General features: G+C 44.9%; 2 protein-coding genes and 1 long non-coding RNA gene across 4 annotated transcripts in view; 2 read left to right on the top strand and 1 right to left on the bottom strand.

Moving 5' to 3' along the window:
• The first annotated feature begins 1843 nt into the window (after positions 1 to 1843).
• Positions 1844 to 4061, top strand: LOC117754193 (kelch-like protein 34). The gene has a single exon (XM_034572978.1). It carries the CDS (start codon positions 1881 to 1883, stop codon positions 3681 to 3683), a length of 1803 nt encoding a protein of 600 aa, XP_034428869.1. The 5' UTR covers positions 1844 to 1880; the 3' UTR covers positions 3684 to 4061.
• A 90-nt stretch (positions 4062 to 4151) lies between these two features.
• Positions 4152 to 5206, top strand: LOC117754218. The gene is made up of 2 exons (XR_004612365.1): positions 4152 to 4873; positions 4944 to 5206. It is a non-coding gene; the product is annotated as an uncharacterized LOC117754218 (long non-coding RNA).
• Positions 5207 to 6489: 1283 nt separating this feature from the next.
• cnksr2a (connector enhancer of kinase suppressor of Ras 2a) overlaps positions 6490 to 22106 on the bottom strand; it is a 36149-nt gene continuing 20532 nt past the window's right edge. Inside the window, exons 8-25 of one of the 2 annotated variants that reach the window (XM_034572940.1) lie at positions 21794 to 21862; positions 20840 to 20986; positions 19941 to 20053; positions 19649 to 19803; positions 18984 to 19073; positions 17283 to 17497; positions 15284 to 15335; positions 13024 to 13199; positions 12572 to 12645; positions 12384 to 12455; positions 11717 to 11784; positions 11423 to 11520; positions 10659 to 10877; positions 10428 to 10569; positions 10002 to 10226; positions 9059 to 9246; positions 7040 to 7344; positions 6490 to 7003 (exon numbers count right to left, since the gene is read on the bottom strand). In XM_034572940.1, the coding sequence (XP_034428831.1) occupies positions 7147 to 7344; positions 9059 to 9246; positions 10002 to 10226; positions 10428 to 10569; positions 10659 to 10877; positions 11423 to 11520; positions 11717 to 11784; positions 12384 to 12455; positions 12572 to 12645; positions 13024 to 13199; positions 15284 to 15335; positions 17283 to 17497; positions 18984 to 19073; positions 19649 to 19803; positions 19941 to 20053; positions 20840 to 20986; positions 21794 to 21862 (2301 nt within the window). In that variant the 3' untranslated portion in view covers positions 6490 to 7003; positions 7040 to 7146. Of the gene's footprint in view, positions 7004 to 7039; positions 7345 to 9058; positions 9247 to 10001; positions 10227 to 10427; positions 10570 to 10658; positions 10878 to 11422; positions 11524 to 11716; positions 11785 to 12383; positions 12456 to 12571; positions 12646 to 13023; positions 13200 to 15283; positions 15336 to 17282; positions 17498 to 18983; positions 19074 to 19648; positions 19804 to 19940; positions 20054 to 20839; positions 20987 to 21793; positions 21863 to 22106 lie in introns of both variants that reach the window. The other variant, XM_034572939.1, reaches the window with a different exon arrangement.

Here is a 22106-nt window from a genome sequence, read left to right as displayed (position 1 = left end):
AAGTCTCTTCCTCATGTTCGTTGTCATTTTAAAAGAAAAAAAATAATAATCTCGCTGGTGCAGTTGACAGATGTTCCAGCCGACAAAAGACGTCCCCAGTGATATGAGGAGAGGACATGACAGTAACGTTTTCAAGGTGACGTGATTAAAAGGAAATGTTCCCCCCGTGGAGACTTTCTTTTATGTTGTGTGTCAGGACATTGACAGTAAGAGCAGCAGGAAATAATGCGTGCACATATTTCAAGAAGAAATATGAACCTGAAAGCCCAGACGAAAAAAAGCTTTTCAGTTATTCTTGTGTCTCCAGCCGTTATAATCTTTTATTATGTTACCCATTATGTTCGCACATAATGGGTATTACAGGGTTTTAAGTAGGAGGTGGGGGGCATTTATGAGCAATGGAGTCACTAGGATCCTGAGCTAAACCAACAAATCCACCTGTTTTACAGCAGTATGCCACATTAAACCGAACACATGCCATCACACCAGGCCAGATAACCCTGCCATCTCCCCTGCATATCCATCTTCACATCACATGTCCTTCTGCACACACACACACACACACACACACACACACACACACACACACACACACACACACACACACACACACACACACACACACACAGGGAGCAGCTGTAGCTATGTTTAGCGCCCATCAGGTCACGATAGAAGCAAAACATAGGCGGTGTTTTTACAACCATACGTGAGGATCTGACATCGTGTGGAGACGATTAAAAACACTTTTTACGAGAAGCTTATCTGCTGAATTTTGATAGAGTGCAACCCTTCTGCAGAACAAACACACACACACACACACCTACACACACTCATCTGTGAGCATGAGCTATTCAGAGACCGCGATCACAACAAAATGTACTTTGCGGAGAATGTTAAAGTGGTGTGCATGTGTGTGTATTTGTGGATTAGACAGTGGCATTAAACCAGACTGTGAACTCATGAGCTAATAGAGGAAATAAATCTGCCTACATCCCCTCTCCTCTATCAATCAGAATGAGGTTAAATGCCTGGTAAAGGGCACGGCTTACTCCACCACCGATCGCTACGTGCGACTTTTGACACGTGCAGAATCTTTGACAGTTTTGGGAAAACTTCCACGGGTTTGATATGTCCCTCTCGTCGAATCCGCCGCCTTGTGTCTGTGTTTCTATTCCTGTCTCCATGGTGACAAGGGTGCCGATAGGTGCCGTGGCAACCGTGACCTGGAATCTTGGTCGCAGACTATAGCAGCTGTATTTACCGATGAGTTCATCCGCCGGGATAGACACTAAAACCCAGCCAGGCTCCCTCTTTCCTCTTCACACATGTGTGTGTGGAGTGTAGCTGCTCGCTCGCTGGGTTGGTGTGTGTGAGCTGGACGCATGCATTTGGGTGATACTCCCTCCCGGAGTCAGCGAAAAGGGCAGCAGACAAACACAATGCCAACACAAGCGAGACATCACAGACAGAGACAGGAGACTTTGGGACGGACCACGTTTAGCGGGCCGAAAGGGAGGGGGAGGCAGTTGTTAACTTTCCTATCATGGTATCACATGCTCGCCGCCGCAGACGGAGCAGGACAAAAACACAGATGGAGCGAGCTCGACCATGGACACGCACTTCGCTGCCTTCTCCACTCTTTCTTTTTCTGCTTCTTGCCTTTAACACCTCATTACCCTGCTAATGTCTAAAGATTTTCTCTTTGGTGGCTCCGTTTTTTTTTGACTACACAAATTTTCCTGTGCTTCCGTATGTCATCCTCTAACTTCCTGACATTTCCCCATTACTCGCTTCCTTGAACCTTCCTGATGAAGACTTTTCTCACCCCCTCTATCTGACACCTGTTCTTTCACCTTCGCACCTCGCCTCCTCTCTTTTGGATGGATAGCTACTCCGTCCTCTACAGTTCCTCCCACAGAACCGGACTTCTCTCCGGCTTCCAGCGCCTGCGCACCGAGGGGAAGATGTGTGATGTCGTCCTCGAGGCCGGCGGCGTTTCCTTCCCTTGTCATCGCGCCCTTTTGGCCAGCTCCAGCGAGTATTTTTGGGCTCTGTTTGGAGAGACTACTGCTGAGAGATTAGCAGGTTCCATTAGCCTCCCAGCACTAACACCTCAGGGTTTAGATGCCATCCTGGACTTCCTGTACTCAGGCTGGCTCAGCATATCACCCTCCACGATCTCTGTCCTTCTGGAAGCGGCCAGGTACCTGCAAGTGGAGACGGCTGTGGCGATATGTGAGCGCTTTATTATCGATGGTTTAAGTGTTGAGAACTGCTGCTGCTATGCCAACCTGGCCGAACGCCACACGCTATCAAACGCACTTGAGGCTGCAAACCAAACCATTGCAATGGAGATGGGGACATTGCTGCAGGAAAACAAGGACAATCTCCTCGAGCTGAATATCCAGTCGCTGATGTCAGTGCTCGAGGCTGATGAGATACCTGTCGTCAAGGAGGTTGAGCTCATGAAGCTGGCTTTGGATTGGCTCGATGAGAATGGCCCCCTCCCGCTGCTGAAATCAAATCTTCTTCTGAGTCGTCTGCGCTTCAGATTGGTCTGCGCGTCCGATCTCGCCAACCTTCATCACAGAGCCATGGGCACACCTCTAATCCGAAGTCAGCTGACCCGAGCCTTGGAGTACCACAGGATGGGTTCAGCTCAGCCAATCAGACAGAACAAGCAGTCAACACTCAGAGCGTCGCCCAATCGCGTGCTGCTCGTGGGCGGAGGGTCCAGCGCCGATTGTCCAGAACAGCAGTTGTTGGTGTTTGATCCAAGAGGCAGGAAGTTCTCATCCGTGAGCTCATGTCTCCCGCTGCGGCTGAGGAATCACTGCGTGAGCTCAGTGGGAGGTTTCCTCTTTGTGATCGGGGGGGAGGAAGTGAAAGAGGGAGATGAGGACGGAAAGAAGTCCGTCACCACGTCGACAACCAACCAGGTGTGGCGGTTCGATCCTCGCTTTGACTGCTGGGAGCAGGTGGGGTCCATGCTGGAGAGGCGGGCACAGTTCAGCTGCTGCGTGGTGGAGGATGTTATTTATGCCGTCGGGGGACGACACACACGACCGGACACCGACACACACACCTCGGTCGGGTCTGTTGAGTTTTATGACATGACCACAGGAGCATGGAGGAGGGGAGCAACGATGCCCCGCCCTCTTTACGGCCATGCATCCACTGTGCTTGACGACAGTATCTACGTGTCGGGTGGCCTCCCGGGCAACCAGGGCACCATCCAGGGCAGTAACCATGGTGATAACCAGGATGAGAACAGGGAGAGCAGCAGAGAGGTCTTGTATTGGGACCTCAAAGGTCGGGTCTGGGAAAAGAGGGCGTCCATGTCTATCGCCCGGTTCAGTCACCGCTTGGCAACAGCCCACGGCTACATCTACGCCCTGTTGGGGATGTACGAACCTTTCTGCGACATAGAGCGATATGATTCACGCTCAGACCACTGGACACGCCTCCGACCGCTCCTTATTGGATCCTTCAACTACGGGATGGTTTCGACAGCATCCGGGAATCTGCTGGTGTTTGGAGGGAGACGATGGAGCGACGGTCAAGAGGTGATCATGAGGAGTGTACTGGAGTATGACACTAAGACAGACAGCTGGAGAGAAATCTGCCAGCTCCCCAGACCTCTCACTGGGACGGAGTGCACACTGCTTCCCCTGCCAGACTAAAGGGTGCACAGAAAAACTTCAGTAATCTCCAAATGATGAGAATGATGAAACTGGATTCTCAATTTCTGTGTGACAAAGTTTCTCCACAGTTGTTCAAACTGAAATAAATTGATTGGGTTTCATTCATGAAAGAAAAGAGGGAAAGTATATCCATCTCAATAGAAAGCTTTGTGTTGGGGAGTGAAAGTAGGTTGGCAGAGATGAAATGTTTACCACCGGCCCAGACTTTACTTTCCAAATGACTTGCCCGAAGACAGATGGTGTTTGCATAGAGGAAAGCAGGTGGGCATTATTCTTCTGTCGTGAAAAGAGTTGGAAAAGTGTTTTTAAAAAAGTGTAAAGTTTTCGTAACCTGCTCTTTAGCCCAGTCTGCTGCTACTGAAATTTTGTTTTTGTTCAGATTAACAACCACCACAGAGTTAAATTTGCATTTTGTCATTTTGTCTTCACACTAAGCTGAACTTCTCCTGCAGGAGTAGTTTGATATTAATAATGAAGCTAGTACCAGGTTATCTCAGTTTAATACCTTCCCATAAGTAGAGACTGTACGACCATCACACACAAGAGGGAAGAGAGACGTCCAAACAGGAGATAAAGGTGATGAAGGAGGAGGAAACAGGAGCTAAGCTAAATATTTTATAGAAGTTGAAGATAAAAGTTCTGCGCATGTGACATTCCTGTTTGTTCGATGAATAATTTAGGTTTTCTAAAAGATAAAGTAATAGAAGCCCACCAAAGATATCGAGTGACCTTGTTCTCGTTTCACTCGTATCCCACTGCACCGGCAACTTTACTGTAAATCATATGCATGATTTGTGGCTATTAGCTGCAGAATTCATGGGCTTTTAAACTTTATACGTTCTGTAAAACATGTTTTATAATATCTGAAGGTAATATTTGTTTTTAAGAGTTATTGTGTGCCTCAGGATTTACTGGAGTTATCTTTTTTTTTTGCAGTGTAGTGAACGTGTGGTGTTAGAACTTCAAATATTAACTTTATATACTTTATAATCATCTTTGTTTTCTATTAACAGGTGGAAATAATGGATTAATGAATATGTATTATTAATTATGACGGATCAAATAAACGTACATCTGCTAAATAAGATCATAAACCCCTGGAAAATATATATAAAAATTCCATTAATTGAATTACTAATTAAACTGAATTGCCAAATTGATATATTACAGTGTGTTGATTGAATTTATCTCAGTTTTAATTAATTGGAACAAAACAGCATCTTATCACTGTTCAGACAGATTTGCCGAGCTAATCGTTTATTTCCTGCTCGTCCACAACTCGTAAAGAACAAAAACCACAAAAACACCTTCATCCAAATGATCAAAACTTTATTGATCCACCCTCTCCTCCCCTTCCGACAGCAAAATAAATACTGCTTTTAAACCATTATATATAACTTTAACATGAAACAATCTTTACTCAGTTACAGTCTCCTCCAAAAAAGACCTGATAGAGTTCGAGAACAGGATCCAAGACACTTCGTTTGCACTCTACTAAGAGAGAGAGATCTACTGCATCTAAAGATTCAAACACAAAAACGGGAAAAAAGGAATATCGCGTTTTATCTACAACAAAGACATGCGACTACGACCAACCACGGGCAGCAGCATAGAGAGAGCATTCAAACTGAGTGTGCTGTGTGCTTATTAGTGTGCGTCTGTTCATGTGTGCGTGTGTGATTGCTTTCATAGTTTTGTGCAGCGTCTCTGAGTATCAAGTCATTTGGCAGCAGCGTACAAATAACAAACTAATATATTTTTTTATTAGATCCATACTTCTTATGCAAAATATTTCCTCATGTTCTCTATGTTGCATGCAGGATACAGAGACAGTCTCTGAGGAAGCGTCCACCCTGGGAAACCTTTACACTGTTAGACAGAGAATAATCAATGAAACTATCAGGGCATATAAGTGATGTTAGGATTAGTTTCATGTCTCAGGTGTGACGCTGAGGATGCAGCTGCACATTAAAGCTGCTAAAAATGAAAGGAATAAAGTCAACGTGACAGAGAATAGATCCAGAGGCGAATTGCAAGAATCCAGTCTGATGTTTTTGAAGGTTTTTCTTATATGTGTGCAGCCTTGAATGTTGTCTGCGCTCAGAAAATGATAAAAACTTTCTTTAACTTTTTGTTTCTTCAATTTCATACATCCTGATATTCAAAATGTCATGAAAAATTACCCTATGGCTTGAATGCAACTGTAGTCCTTCTGTCCTCGTTTCCTAACTGAGATTTATACGTTCTAATGGCCTCTGACTATCAAAACAACCAACACTCCTGAATGCAACATAACCAGTGTTAAAGAGTTCTGAGGGTGGATTGTTCCTCTAAATGTTTCCTATCGAGTGTGCATGCTCCAGGTCCAGCCGAGCACAGAACGAATCTCTACCAAACCAGAACAAGTCTCTAAAACTAGATAGAAACTAATTCTAAGCAGATTTTTTTTTTTTTAAACAATGAACCGTGCCCATTGTTCTCTGCTGTAATTGTCACTCTACAGAAAAGTATCGTCACAGACATCAAGTGTGAAGCTGCGTTTCCACCTCGGGAAGTTTCCCCGAGAACTAGGATCCTTTGTTTGAACCCCTTCGTCTCCACCGCAGGGACCAGGGTCCAAATTTAGTTCAGGGGGAAAAAAAACGTGGAATACTCAACTATTTCCGCAGTAACTCATAAAATCAGTTTCCTTTCCGTAAGTCCAGAATACATTTTGTTACTCGTTTTCCTCTTTTTTTCCAATCATATGAATCTCATCCGAGTTTGTTGTCGCTTGATTTATATAGCGTCATCATCATCGGACAATTTTATGCATTATCGCCACCTGGTGGACTGGAATTGAACAGCTTGTTGTAGCTGTGGGTTTTTACATACATCAGCAGGATAATTTGGTCTTTGGAACACGGTGGAAACGCAGGCAGACAACGCGGCTTAAGGCATGATGGGAAACCATGTATGAGGCTATTCGACCACAGTCATAATGGCACAAGAAGCAGAATGAAACACTGTGATGGCAGCTCATGGACACGCGGCTCCGAAATCTGTCCCCGTCAAAAAGGACCGAGCAGACAAACATCGTCCAGAGAAAGTTGAGTCAATCCCTTATATCCATGGGTTTTAGCGTAAAGAGCGCAGAAGCAAACACTTAATGCTTTAGAGCCGCTGCAGTGGTTCAACCAATCAGCTCGTTGACATGACGGCGTCTTCCCAGAAAACTGTCCTATTGCACTTGAACGCCGCGGCTGCAGAAAGCCATCGAGTCCTGAATCAAGTCGTCCTTACTTCCCTCTTTAGAAACAATCCGTCGCTTTCTGCGTCGTTCGCTGATCGAAACGTCGGCTGCAGCTCGTTCAACTCGTTCCAGAATTGGGAAATGAGGAGTTTAAGTCGTCGTGCGTGCGGTTCTGTGTGTGCATGTGTGTGTCTGTGTGTGTGTTACAGGTCAGACATGGGTCTCGATGTAGGAGTGTGTGTGAGAGAGCGAGGGGGTCAGTGGCGGGCCGGGGTCTGATTCAGCGGCGGGGTTTGGCTCTGGAGAGAACAGCTCCTGATAGGCTCTCTTCCACTCCTGGAACTCAGCCGACGACAGCTGGGGATTGGCCAACAGCCTGTCAATCAACGCTAGCTCCCCCTCCCTGTCCTATAGGGATGCAGAAACACAGGAGGAGCGGGTCACTTTTTAATTTTTTTTCCTTTTAAACCACTGTTCTTTAAAAGACGCAGACAAACGAAAAGCAGGACACACACTTAAAGGGATACACCGGTTCTGGTGGGATTTGATATGAGAGAGTTGGTCAGTTTGTGAGAAGACAGACAGAAAGATTCTCCATGTGCTCGACAATTATTACCTCCAACAAGTTTGTTAATTAGCAGCGATTAGGCACAAACTACTTGACAGATTGCCACTAAACTAAATTATGATGTAGTAAAATCAAACAGATTATCTATTTCTAGCTGCTCTAATACCAATTTATAAGTAAGGTACATTTCATAAATGGTTTATTAGTTACTGTTGTGCAGTAAATAAATTTGTTCTAAGCCGTTAGAAAAACAGCTCTTTAATTTGTCAGGAAGCCACAGAAAAATTAACTATTATTATATAGTTATTGTAAGAACCTTTATATTATTTACTTTCCTATTTAAATTGACTAATTCTCTCTTTTGTTTTGGTTCAGTTTTGAAACATGAAATGACTTGGAAAGAAATTTGCATCTTCGCTGTTTCCACAGCAACCGGAGCAGATGACTTATCGCTGCCTGTCCACACACATAAAACAGCATCTCTCGTAAAGGGCGGTTATGTGTAGAGGCGACGACACGGCTGACTTTGTTGTCTGCGGTGTGGTCTCGTTATTTTTCATCCCAACTCCCCCTGGAACTCGGTGTATTCCTTTGAGAGACGCAGGACAGGGCGCAGACACGTAAGCTCCTCCACCCGACGCGTACCGGCAGACACGGGGCAGCCAAAGCCACAGATCCTCCCCCAGGAAACAGCCAAAGTAGCTACAGGCACAAGGGACAAAAGCCCCCCCCCCAACGCCCTCGCCAAACCGTACCTGTCCACGTACACGGAGGAGGCCGACAAAGATACAAACTCCCAGAGACAAGGAAAAACAACAGCCACAGCAAAAAGGAGGACGAGCCACTTACAGGCACCCAGCCCCGAGGAACATAACCATAGCTCATGTAGCATAAAGCCACAGATGGCTGCTCGATGGAGCTCGAGAGAAAAGACTCACAACACAACCGAGGAGACAGACTAAGACAGATGACACCACTAAAACTAACAAAACAGAGACATTCTGCAGCACGGCTCAGTGTGTGTGTGTGTGTGTGTGTCTGTGTGTGTGTGTGTGCGTGTGCGTGTGCGTGTGTGTGTGCATATGCGTACATTATGGTCAGAAAATGAACAGTGAATCACAACTAGCTCCATAAAGTGAGATGCATCAGCCTCACACAAAAGAAAAGCATTCAAACTGAAGGAGGGAGTAAAGGATTTGAATCCATCTGTTTCTGTGGAAATGTTTGATGTTTTAAATGTGACATGTTGCAATTTACAGTTTAAGATTTCCATTAAAATCAAACACACAATTTTCGATTTATGGTTGAAAAAATTTCAGCAAATACACCAAATACTTAAGCCAGTGGTTGGATGTAACAAAGTACATTTATTTACTGGTACTTTTCACTTTAACTTTTACTACTTACATCAGCAAATATCTGTATTTTCTACTCCCCTACATCTTTTGTTACCATCCAGCCTTTTCTTTAAGTGTCTTTCTCTATGTGTCTGTGCACATTCACTCCTCCTGGTCTGTGTGTGTTTACACCGTGAGGGGAAGAGCATGAACCAACCTTGAGCGTGGAGGTCAGGATCCGCAGGCGATGCAGGCGATCGTTGAGCTGAGGGTCGGCGGCCCGTCTGAGGAACGACTGCCTGAACTCCGACTGACCTTTGGCCTCCGACCCGCGACCTAAAGGGCAAACGCCGCCCTGCTCGCAGGCCCGGAACAGGTCGCCGAGGGACGCACCTTCACTGCCACCTTCAACGGAGAAAGAGAGTCGCGCGTTTCATTCAAACCCTCCGATAACTCCTCTGGGTCACAAGATTTAAAGTTTAGGCTCGTATCTGAGGGGATTGATCTATTTCTCAGAGCAGCCACTAGAGGGCAGCACTGCACATGACAACACACAGAGTACATGACGTCAACTAAACACAGAAGAATTACTAATGATGGTAAAATCCTGTTCAGTCTCAGGGGCGTCTTCTCCAGTTTTTCCATTTCCTCTACTTCACGATGATTATTATACTTCATCGTTCGTTTCTTAATTTTCTCTGATAATTCACCTGATTACATGTATTAGTCTTGTTTACTATTTCAGTTACTTCCTGTACGCTGCTGGACTCACCTTGGCAACCGGTGCACCCACGTCTCATTAGCCTCATTAGACGAGTGTGTGACTGGAGTGTGTGTGTGTGTGTGTGTTACCCTACTTGATACCGACAATGATTATAATGTGTGTGTCCGCCTGAGAGCGTTTTTTATTTCTGGAACATGTATTGACGTCAACGTCTTCACCTTAAAAAAAATCTTTTCAGTCTCTGTTGGCTGTCAAGACACATTTCTGCTTTCACCTGACGGCCACCAGCCCACACACACACACACACACACACACACACACACACACACACACACACACACACACACACACACACACACACACACACACACACACACACACACACAACCACACACACATTACACGACACCACATGCATGATCCTGGATGGACTCACCATTGTACGTTAGCTGCACTTCTTTCGCAGGAGGCGTGAGGAGTGTGTGTAGGTTGCTGTCTCTTGGCAGCGTGAAGCTGCGGGGTTTCCCTCCCTGGGTTGCCATAGGGATCAGCCTCTGCATCGCCATGGGCAACGGGACATTCCTCTGTGCGGGGAGAGTGTAAACGGCTCCGGCCGTCATCGTCCCACCTCCTGGACCGGGCTCAGCAAACACTGCGTCCTCTGTGGTAACAGAAGACACATAACATCGCTCAGTGTTTTGTGTCGTGAATTCAGAATTTGGGATTTAACTTAAAAATCGTATTCTTCTATCGTTAAAGATAAAATGTTTTCATTTAGATGTTTAGAAGAGTGTCTGAGCCTCCTGATTAATATCTTTTATTTTGTCCGGTTGTGTCCACGAAGCCTCTAACAGGACGTTACCTAATGGTCCGGTTTGTAAGTAGTGCAGTCCGGCCTCGGTCAGCGGCGTCTCAATCAGGTCCTGCCAAGAACGTCTCTGAGACGACGACGAGCGGCCCGGGGAGCCCGTCTCGCTGCTGCCCCCTGCAGGACTGGAACGGTACTGTGGGACGCAGTGGCCGAGACAGAAAAAAAGTTGAGTAATTGAGAATAAATGAATAAAATTTTTTGATGACAAACACCATCACACACCTCGACAGGATCACATCTGTACTGCACGTCGCTGCTGCTGCTGCCCCCTGGTTTTCGCCCGCTGTGCGTGGTGCCTCCCCCTAGGGGACCAGGGTGGTACTGCGGTTCGGCGGCCACGGCTGGTGGATCGCCACACAAGAAATCCTCCTGGGAGGAGCGTGAGCGAGATGTCTCCGTGGAAGAGAGTCGAGTGGTTCGGCCTTCCAAGTAGGCACTCATCTGATGGGGGAGAGGAAAGAGCGAGGATCATTGACACACTTCAAAAAGGATGTGATGACTTCCGAAGGGGGGCGAGTTGATTGGATGAGTGTGTGAGGGGACGTATAAGAAACAGGAAAGAAGAGGGTATGAGTGTGTTTGAGATTTTGCAGAAAAGCCAAACACCAAAGACTCCTGATTATCATGATTTCCAAATATTATCTCAAAAACATAGAGGCGTGCGTGTGGTGCTGTCATAGCTGTGATTGTTTTAGTTTTCCAGTTTATCCGAGGCTGCAAAAAAAAGAAAACAAAAACGCCCCGAGACAAAGATGTTAAATGTAGAGCAACCAGATTCTGAGCCAATTATAGCGACAATTATCCCAAATGTGGCCTTAACGACTCCCTGGAGATTTAATGGGCGATAACGTCAGCTGATAAAATGGACTGCGAAGAAGCACTGAGCAGGATTTTTGCCTTCAAGTACAGTACGAGCTTTATGTGCACAGTCGTGTGTGTGTGTGTGTGTGTGTGTGTGTGTGTGTGTGCGTGTGCGTGTGACTCACTGATGGAGGCCGTGGGTACGTATCATACGGAGGTGGGGGACTGTCCTGTTTGGGGCTGGAGGTGGTGTCCTCCTCATGCTCGCTCTCACTCCAGTAATCTGCTGGAAACCCACACAACAAACTGTCAGAAACACAAGATCTCATCTATTCTATGTATAAACCTCCACAGGATTTATCATCCAAAGATCTTAAAGACACCACAGGAAATTAACTAAAATTAATTTACTGTCTGTGTTTGATAGTTTAAAAACACTGTCGTGCAGCAGAGATCTGCCGAAGTGAGCGAACCCTCACCCTGCTCCTGACGCATCCTCTCGCGCTCAGCGTAGCCCACAGCGGCCATGTTGAGACGACTCAGCCATCTGACAGAAGAACACAGCATCCAGACAGAAACTCGAGTTTACATTTAACAAACTATTAAATACATGTAAATAAATAAACTGAAACTGTATTTTTGCAAAAAAGTGAATCAGCAAAATGAAGTACAATCAATTGACGACGAGATGTGATTGGAAACACTTAATTCTGTATTTTATGTGAGTGTGTGTTGTATTTCCAAAAGTGTCAAACCTCTACAATTAATTGCATTAGCTGTTTAAAAAGTATTTATGTCCAAATGTATCTTAAAATTAAAAAAGCACGTTGATAGGATGGTTGAGGAGCTCAATGTATAATTTGTTTTTCACTATAAACAAGTGAAATCAACTAATTAAGTTGATCTAAGCTGCACTTTTCTACCAGCAGATATTATATCTCACCCTCTGAGGAAATATATTGCAAATGTGTTCAGAGCCACTCGTCCAATATAAACTCAGGCCTCCTTTTATTATTTATCCAATGAAACGTTTATTTTTCAGATGTGTTTGGTGAAGGTAAACAGGAAGCTGCTCTCCTGCCACACACAGTTGGGAGTTTGCCCTCCGGCGTGACCTTGGTCCACGTTTAGCACACACTGCTTTACCTGTTCATGTCATCCACTCCATCTGCTGCAAAGTAGAAACTCTTGACCTTGGGGTGACATGCTTTGAAAGCACTAGAGAAACAGAGGGGGGTGGGGGGGGGTATTTTTTTTAGAGCACATACAGTAAAATGCACATGCAAAAGTAGATACACATAAATATGCAATAGACCTTTTCATCATGCACTTACTATTTCTTGCGACATTCACTGGCTCGGTCTATCTTGAACTCTGGAAGACTCACAAACCCCTCGGCCTTCTCATCCTGAACACGGAAATTAACAATATTCATTTATAGGAAGGAAAAAGCTAAAGGGAAATGACAGATTAAGGAAAATTCCAAGTTTATTTTGATTGTAACTGTGAAACTATGGCCTTGTGGCTCTAAGTCTCACAATATCTTTCATGAGTTCGTCAAACACTATTTAGTTTTGCCTGGAACACGTCAAGGAGAATTTCTTCTGCCTCCTGCTGGTTGACAACAACATCATTTGTTTTTTGCAAACAGAAATGAAGTACGTGTTTATTTGCATATAGAGCAGGGAAGTGAGATCTAATCAAAAAGTGTGAACGGACATTATAGGAGCCGCCCGCTAGTGATTGGATCGCCCAGGGTCTCGGTGTAAACCTTCCCGAGCCTCACCTCCTCGTTGATGTACCAGTACAGGCAGTTGTCCTTCAGAACAAACCAGTACTTCTTCCACTTCTGGGAAAAGTAACCCTTGGCGTCTCTCTTTCTCCACAGCCAGCCCTCGCAGTCTCCTCTGCCCAGCGCCTTGCAGGAAACACGCCTCCGGCTCAGGGAGGCCAAACCTCGTCCTGGAACGACACGTGGCAAAGAGAATACAAATTAGAACAGCGTAGCACTAACTGCTCATTTTTAGCCCTTTTGTCCTGGTGTGAATTAAAAGCATTCATAAAAACAACCATGTCCTAATGTTCCAATGATTCTTGGCAAGATTTCCCCGAGCCTGGATGTGACGGAACACTGCGGCACTGCAGTGAGGTGAGAGGTGTTTAATACAAACTGCCTTTTCCTTCTGGCATAAAAGCCCTGTAACATTTTTCTCAGCAGGCTCCTCATTAGAGATTACCGAGCAGAGCTGGCTCCCAGTTGCCGGAGAAACTTTTATTGTGCTGTATCCTCAAAAAAAAAAAAAAAAAAAGTCTTGCAACTCAATATTCCATTTATTTTCTGTGGCAATGGAAAGTGCAGCGTGTGGTGCCTCTGTAAAGGAGAGAACTTTCTTCGACAGTGCAGGAGACGAGAGAATTAAAGCTTGAACGTGCAGCGTGAAAAGGGGAGAATATGGAGATGATTAATAACTTATATACTCAGATAGAGAAGAATCTGTAAGTCAAACAGCGATAATCCGCTTTTTGTGCAGCAGCCTCAGCCCCGACTAATAAACTGATACCATCACTAAAAGCTCACGGCTGAGGGGGAGACTTATTTTAGAAAATAAAGATCGTCTCAGCCTGGAGAGAAGAAGTAACTAATATTTCATTACCTGTTTGACAAAGCGGCTGCTCGCTGCATTTAAAGCATCGATTCATCTTTGTTATAATTTTTTAAACTTCGCTCGCAGTGAACAAACGAGGCCATCGTAGGAAAAAGGGCAGATGGAGCTGAAGCTTTCTGAGTTTCTCACGACGGCAGATGGTGAAACGAGTGAAAGGCCAGTGGGAGAAAAACAAACACGTCCAACATGTTGATCTTTGTGGACAGTTCGGTCAAAGAGGAGGAAAGTTACGAAAAAGGACAACCAGGGGGTGAAATTACCAAAAAGAATAAATGGAAAATGAAGCAACTAATCATCGTGTGAACCTTTTGTACAAAAGTAAAGAAAAAACGGACAAAACTGTGATTTTTGAGAAACATTTGACCAAAACATGAGTCGATTTTTGTGCCTTCTCACGTAAAAGAAATGCTGAGTCACTGGATTCATCATCTGGACTAAATGTACAGTACACAGCAAACAGGCCAATCTGGACTCACCAGAAAAATCTGTGAAATGAGCAACGACGTGTTAAAATGCAAATTCGCTGCATGTGAGGGAAAAATGTTTTGTCCCGACTCCAAAATGATTTCGTTGCAGAGGCTCGAGCTGAAGCAGATAAATAATTGAACATCTCCAGCAGGATAAAGTCCCAGCGGGTAGAGGATATAGATCTGTGAGGTCGGTGAAGTTTTAATTTACGTTTCAGCGGTTGAAAGAAACAAGAAAACTGTGATTTATTACCACCAGTATATATTTAGATGCACGGTATGAATAGATTGTTGCATTAATGTGCAAAAAAGACAGTATTAGAGTGAATTTGATAGATAATTACTCATTTGATGCAGGAGTTAAACAAGATTTTGCAAAAGAATGAACAATTATAGCATTTTGAGCAGCAGCGCCCTCTACGCGAGCGATTGAGTGGTTTTCATCTCCACGACATTTTGGGAAATTATGATGGCATTTGTCTCTGCTTTGTGACATTTATTGCTAAATCTTGAAGACAAATAAACATTCCTTTCTATAAGTCCTACGCACTGCAGCGTGGTACAGATTGATGTAGTAAACAAAAGCAGAAAATGTGAATAAAACACGTCACTGAGTCGAAGTCAAACGAAGCAGAAACAGAAAACTCTCCTCTAAAATCCTGAGAAATAATGTATTTGTGTAAAAACTGATCTTTTCTCTGGAAATCAATAAGTGTCAGAGATTTCCTCAGTTTTCTTCCTGACTGCACAGTTGTTTCCAGGAAGCAGCAGCTCTCGCACTTTCACACAGCGTCCATTAGTTCTGCCTCCCCCGAGGGAGTGAAGCAGTGAATGACCACAGCTGGCGAGCATCTGGGGCGTGGCGGCAACTCCTGCTCACGCTGAACCGAAACATGTGGCTTTCCCCGCTTACCTTTATTCTTCTTCCTGGTCTTTGACTGCAGAGAGGAAGACTGCTGGTATGTCTGCGAGGAAGAGAGAGAGAGAGAGAGAGAGAGAGAGAGAGAGAGAGAGAGAGAGAGAGAGAGAGAGAGAGAGAGGGAGAGAGGGATAGGGCCGTCAGGATGAATCATTGGCCTTTGTTTGCTGCAAAGGATCCTGGGACAGAAAAGATGACAGAAAAACACGAACACAGAGGGAAAGTCGCTCTCTCGTTATCTCTCCCTCACACACACACGCATGCGGGGATGAAAAAGTCGACCTTGTGTTGGACTTCAGCAGCTCTCACACGTCTAAACTTAGAAACGGAGGGAGGGAGAAGTGGCCCGACGTCCAGGTGACGGAGGAAAGGTGAGAAAATACAGTTCAGGACCTCGGGGATGAAACGGAAACTCTGGTCGGCAAAATGTGAAGGACAAACACGTGACTCCCTTTTCTCCGTACTGCCACAGCGCCGGTTAGTTCACGTCAGCTAATAATTAAGCCCTGATTGTTTATTTAGCCTCTGTATCCAAAAAGCAGGTTGAATATCTCTATAGTTGTGTTTGATAAACTGAAGAAAACTTAAAAACTCAATGTTTCCCAGGCAGGTTTGGAAACCGAGGCCCACATGTTCCAAGTGGTTTCCTGGAAACTTTCAATATATTGTCCTAAGAATAATCTGGTACTTAGCAGTGAAGTACCAGGACAAAAAAGGTCGTATTAGATATAATGAGGGCACCTGCTGCAGCTAACACTTTATGAATCTCCCTCGTAATTAGAACAGAACTGTGGGTATTTCTGGGAAATATCAGAGTAATTAACAGCTAATGCTTGGAAAATATGACGTAAGTTTTAAGGCAATTTGCAGGAAAATAAAGGACCAGTAAAAAGAATAATTACCTGACTTATTTCTACGATTTCTACTGACATGTTTAGACATTTAATCGTGATCGTAAGCTCAGAAATTAAATCCCAACACATGTGCATCATGTTTGTGGGTTCAGATTTGACAGTTGTGACTCAAAGGAGGAGGAGGACGTCCAGCCCCTGCAGTGTCTTCTCCTCACGTGTCTGCAACAACCCTCATTTTTTACGACGTGACCTCTCCACAGGTCAGGACGACCACAGACGAGCGCCGATGTCACAATATTACACATGTCAGAACCTGGAGCTCGGCCATTCGCGGCCCCACGCTCAGCAAGACAGATGACACGGACCCGCCCACACCCGCTGACACGCCATCTGCCATCCCAGCACCGAGGCACACGGTAAACACGCAGTGGTACACGGCGGCATCAGGCCCACACATGCAAACACGTTTAATTTCCAAAGAGATGCTGTCAAGATGTATAAGGTCACCGCCGGCCGCAGTGACGGCGTGGACGGCAGAGCGGCGAGCTCAGACGGACAGGCAGGGAGGACAGATGTCATGGAAGTGACAGGGGGGTGATAACAAGTCAGCATTCGCTCGGATCGCACTTCACTACTGAGCTTTTTCATCAGGGGGGAAAGTATCTTTTTGATTTTCCTCACATCTGGAAACAAACGAGATAAAAACTGATTTTCTAGGTTAAAAAGTGTTTTGCTTGAAGAGAGGAACATGTTAAACTAAACATACAGGGGAGACAAGAGACCCACAATGCAACACACAACAGAAAAACAACTGTAAAATAAGAATTAACATAACGGTACAAACACCACACGGTCTAAAGGGTACGAGTGAGCAACAGCTCGGCCCGTTAGCAGCTGGCTCGGCTGTAAATAAGGTGCAACGATATATTTAAATAATACTCCAGTAAACAGATGAGCTCATTACGTACAAAGCACTGGGTCACAGGATGTAATCCCACACTACGGATCGCTCACTCAACATTTTCTATCTGTACTGGTCTGTTATTATAAAGAACTCGGGAGATATAATCAGTAATTTGACCTGTTGATGTAAACTATATAAATATATGTTATGTAAAGGGTAAAAAAGAAAAAATTACGTGATAGATGGAGGCGGGGTCTTTGGGCGGAGAATCCCTCTGATTTGTCTGCAGGACATAGTGGGAGGGGCTTTGGCTGTGGTGGCTTCGCCTCTTGGCGCGTTTGGTCGTATCATTGGTCCGTTTACCCGGACGAGCCGTGTGGGAGGAGTAGTCGTCGGAGCCGGTCCTCTCCTCAGCACCGGGCGGCCCCACGTAGCGCATGAGGGACGCCTCTGTTCAAACACAGAATCAATGAAGTAGACATTAGACATATCAAGTTTTACCGACAAAGCTTAATGATGTCACATGCTGTTTAATCAATGCTTCCTGTGAAGAGGTTAATAATCTCCGTGAGGTTCTTTCAGGGTAAATTAGAGACTAATTTCAAAATGATAAAAGTCAAAATGTCAAATCACTCGAGGATTCTTCAAAATTAGACGACTGTTTTTTAAAATAAATCATAATATAGTATAAAAATTGAGTAAAGACATCGACCTTTAATCAAATCATCGTAAATTTGCCAATTTTCTAGTTTTCATCTTTGAAAATATCATGTTAATTTGTGCTTGAAGAGGTAGAAAATATGATTTGATTTCAGCTGCTACTTCAAGTCTCCTCGTTGGACGTTTAAGTCGTGACTTTATTTCTCAGGTCTGTTTCTACGTGCTGCTTTTTATCTAACCGATAATCTTTTTCATCTCAGCCAAGGATTGTAAGAAATCGCAAATACGAAGGCTTGAGTTTGCTGCTCGTCTTCCCTGCTCTCTCTCTAAAATCGTCCCCGTCAATAAAGAAAAGATAATCCACATAAATAAACATGGGGATAGAAAACCTTGTTTGTTATTTTCTCATTTATTATACATTCCTCATATATTATTGTGCCACCGAGTTTCATCACAATGAGAGATCGAGGTGGAATTAGTTGCATCCATAATCTCCTTGTGAACGTGCCCGTGCATGTTGACACGTACGACTGAGTGTTTATTGAACCTGTTCACAGACGCACTCTGTTTAAGAGCCTTCCATCTTTTTTTATTTTCCACCAACTTCTTTCCACCGGAGAGGAAACCCAGGTTTCTCTCTCTCTCTCTCTCCCTCCTTCTCTCTCTCTCTCTCCTCAACGGTTCCCACCCTCATGTCCTCCCCTGGTTGCTAGGCAGCGGCCAGAGGAGAGTGAGACACCGAGAGGAGCTGCTGTCAGCGTCGCCATGGCAACTGTGTGAGTGATTCAGGTGGAGGTCAGGGGGAACCGTTATTTATTTAATTTTTTTTCCTGCTTTCTTTCCTTCCTCCTTCTCTCCACCATCCCCCATCTCTCTCTTCCTTTCTTTCTGTCTTTCTCTCACTTTTATTCTTCCTCTCCTTTATTTTCTCTGCCTTTGTGCCGACGGTCCACTTTTCTTTTCATCTCCTCATCCCCTGTTATTTCATTTCTCTGTGATGCTCATCATACAGAGAATTAGAGAAAGAGATGGAGGTGCATTGATCTCCACACACACACACACACACACACATATCTATTCATAATCCAGAGAGATGGGAACATTTAATAGACTCTTAACAGGCTCTTCAGGAGGTGCACGCACACACACACACACACACACACACACACACACACACACACACACACACACACACACACACACACACACACACACACACACACACACACACACACACACACACACACACACACACACTCCACACGCCGACACTCACCTCTGCGACTTTCTCTGTTGAGCTTGGCTGGGTCTTCATAGTCGCCCACCCAGTTACACTCCACAGGCATGGAGATGGGCCTCAGCCTGCCTACAAACACACACACACACACACACAACACCAAATAAATTTAAATGTATGAGACAGGACTCTGCTGGGATACATTGTCTTCTCTGACATCCATTTAATTACAAGAAGCAACAGGTCTTCATTTATCCATTGGCAATAAGTGCTCTCTGTGCTGTCATCATTTTTATTCTTCCTTTTATCAAACGCTCTTTAAGTCGGACACGCACTGTGCACGATATGACTCAATCCCAGAGACTAGTTTTAGAGTTTCAGCTTTGCTGTGCATTGTTTGTCGTGCAGTGTTCAGGACTCTCGGGGACCAATCAGATGAGTTTCTAACACGTCTGGGGCCAATGGTTCAATGTGAGCAGTCAGGTCGTAGCTGGACGACACAAATCCTGAGCTGAAGCTTTCCAACGCAGATGAATTACTCAAACAGTGCGAGTTATGTCTAAAGACGTACAGCGTGTGTCCATCTTTTTCTTGAATTGTCTGCAATGAACCAGTGATTTTAAAATCTTCATTTGTCTTATTGAAGAGTTTTTCAGCCGGACGAGACCGAACTCTTCACATTGCCAATCATCCCATGACTTTACCATATGTGGGCGTGGTGCAGTACACAGGCTCCTCCTCTTCTCGCCGGTGAGACTCTTGGTCCAGGAAGGAGTTCGGTGACTCTGAGCGTTTAGCGAGGCTGACAACGCCATGGTTACGAGAGGCCTCATCTCCAGACAAGGCTCCCGTCTCATCTCTATGGCAACAGCAGACGGCACAATTACCAGGAAAAGAGAAAATATGTACATCAAATTCAGAACTGGTCTCTTCTGTCTATGTCTTTGTTCTACGTGTTATAAGTTGATGTTTTAATCCTTGACACAGGCACAGTACCTGGGTGTGTACGGCTCAGCGGGCGGGGGAGGGATGTAGAGGTCGTGGAGGGCCGAGGTCTTGGTGGGGGTGCCTGAGGGTGTGCCGGAGCCGCTGCCTGGACTTCTGGTTGGCTGAAGACAAAAAAACAACAAGTGAACAACACAACAACACAACTGTTGAAGACAACAAACTAGTGATGTTGTCAGAAGAAGCAGATTCAAGTTTTGACCAAAGACACATTTACGTGAAGATGTAAACAAAATTCCTGAAGCAAACTGAAATTTAAAATGAGCTTTTTAAAATTTAAATAATGTCCAAAAATACAAAAGGCACTCTGTAGAACATTTAACTTCCACAAAGGCCCAGCAGTCCTTTACAATTCAACCAAGCTCCACCAGATTGCACATATTCATAGATACCAGTTCCCTAAATATGCCTGATTTTATTCATCAGAATCCATTAATCACTCCCTGGGAAATGTCCTATTCAACAAAGTAAAAGAAAGTGAACTTTAATGGGCTCTTTCTCAGCCCATGTCCCATCCTTCCACTAAGTTTTGTGGAAATATGTTGAGTAGGTTTTGCGTAATCCAGCTCACAAACAAAGATATAACATCTATGGTGGAGGTAGAGGTTTTCCCTCGTGTTTGTGATTGTGCAGATAATCTGTGTTAATGATGATATGTCTCATAATTCACAGGAGCATGGGGGAATGTGGGTGGAGGGTGTCATCACCGTTCCCTTCCCATTCAGTCTGATGCGTTTCAGCTGGCAAACAAAAAACCACGCTGAGCCACAGAACCCTGACCTAATTACACACTTTGGCTGCCGCCGTGCGGGGAGCGCGAGCACCGTGGGGACTTATGTGGGCCAGCGTGGCGCTTTAATAAAGTCTATAAAAGGTAGAGCTGGCCCCACCTGAAGAGCCAGGGGTTTCCAGCGCATGTTCTTCAGCAGCGCGGGGGCGGAGCTGAGCGTGCTCTGCGGACGCTTCTTCAGGGTCAGGGACACGACGCCTTTATCGGACCTCAGCGAGCCGACCAGGTTACGCAACTGCCAGCCCACCTGTGGATGGGAGGGGACAGTGGGAAATATCTTGATCTGGATAACGAAGAATAAAAATCACAACCCCGAGTTATACACAGTGTTTGTGTTCTTGAGTTCTGTCCACGTCGTGATTGCATCGGGCTTGTTGAGCCTTCTGTGCCAGGCAAATGGGTGTGGAGGTGGAGAGTCTATCTATAGAGCTTTCATGTGATGTAACCTGCCCTCAATTCAAAAACAATCGCTTCTTATCATTTATTCCTCCTCTTTTCAAGGCACTTTTTTGCGCAGAACTGTACCAACGCTTCTGTTTGTGGGAGATTTGTGGCCAAAAACATCCTGTAGACAAGAACAGGAACAGGTTGTTTACTGTTGGAGGCAATAACTTTCTCATTAAAACCAAGGAGCAGCTCTTTAAATTGCATTTGCTTGACTGATCTGAGATGTGATCGTGATGCAGGAGGAGCTGCAGGAAGGGTCAGAGGATCTGATTACGTTAACAGAAATGCACGATGCATCTTCACCTTGTAAACTAAGGGCACAATCTGCAACACAGATGTGAACAGAGCGGTGGCTCAACCAATAAACGTCAACACGCCGAATTTCAAATGAGATGCATCTGCAGGGATTTATCTTTTCTGACGATGTTAACTCTCTCAACTCTGCAACACAAAAGATACGTTGGTATGTTTTTCCAGCTGTGATGTCAACGCTTCAAATCTCTAACAGCAGCAAAAGAGTCAAAACTACTTATTCAGCAGAAAAGAACCTAATCAATATGAAAATACATTTTTAAACACACACACACACACACTGTAAGAAACCCACCACAGTCTGGTGATTGACTTGAATGACTTCATCTCCTGCATGGATCTTCTTACAGCGGTCGGCTGGAGACTACAGAGCCAGAGAGAGAGAGAGAGAGAGAGAGAAAACCATGAAATGATCTGAACTTATTGATCTCTGAATACAATAGAGGGCAAGTTTTACAACAGATCGCACTTAGACAGGTTGTAACACAACAGAGGCGACGCCTTGAGGAGTCGTCCCTTTGGAATCTGATGAGCTGTTCTAGCACTTAATGTCAGTTCTGCAGATACTCTGAGGGAGACTCTGTTTTGTGTATCGTACGATCTCCGTC

This window comes from Hippoglossus hippoglossus, chromosome 20, assembly GCF_009819705.1.
Source record: "Hippoglossus hippoglossus isolate fHipHip1 chromosome 20, fHipHip1.pri, whole genome shotgun sequence".
Taxonomy (NCBI): Eukaryota; Metazoa; Chordata; class Actinopteri; order Pleuronectiformes; family Pleuronectidae; genus Hippoglossus; species Hippoglossus hippoglossus.
This window is presented reverse-complemented; position numbering and strand designations above follow the sequence as displayed.

Excerpts from the sequence above, each read along its gene's own strand:
- LOC117754193 (XM_034572978.1), top strand. The coding sequence starts at position 1,881 with ATGGATAGCTACTCCGTCCTCTACAGTTCCTCCCACAGAACCGGACTT.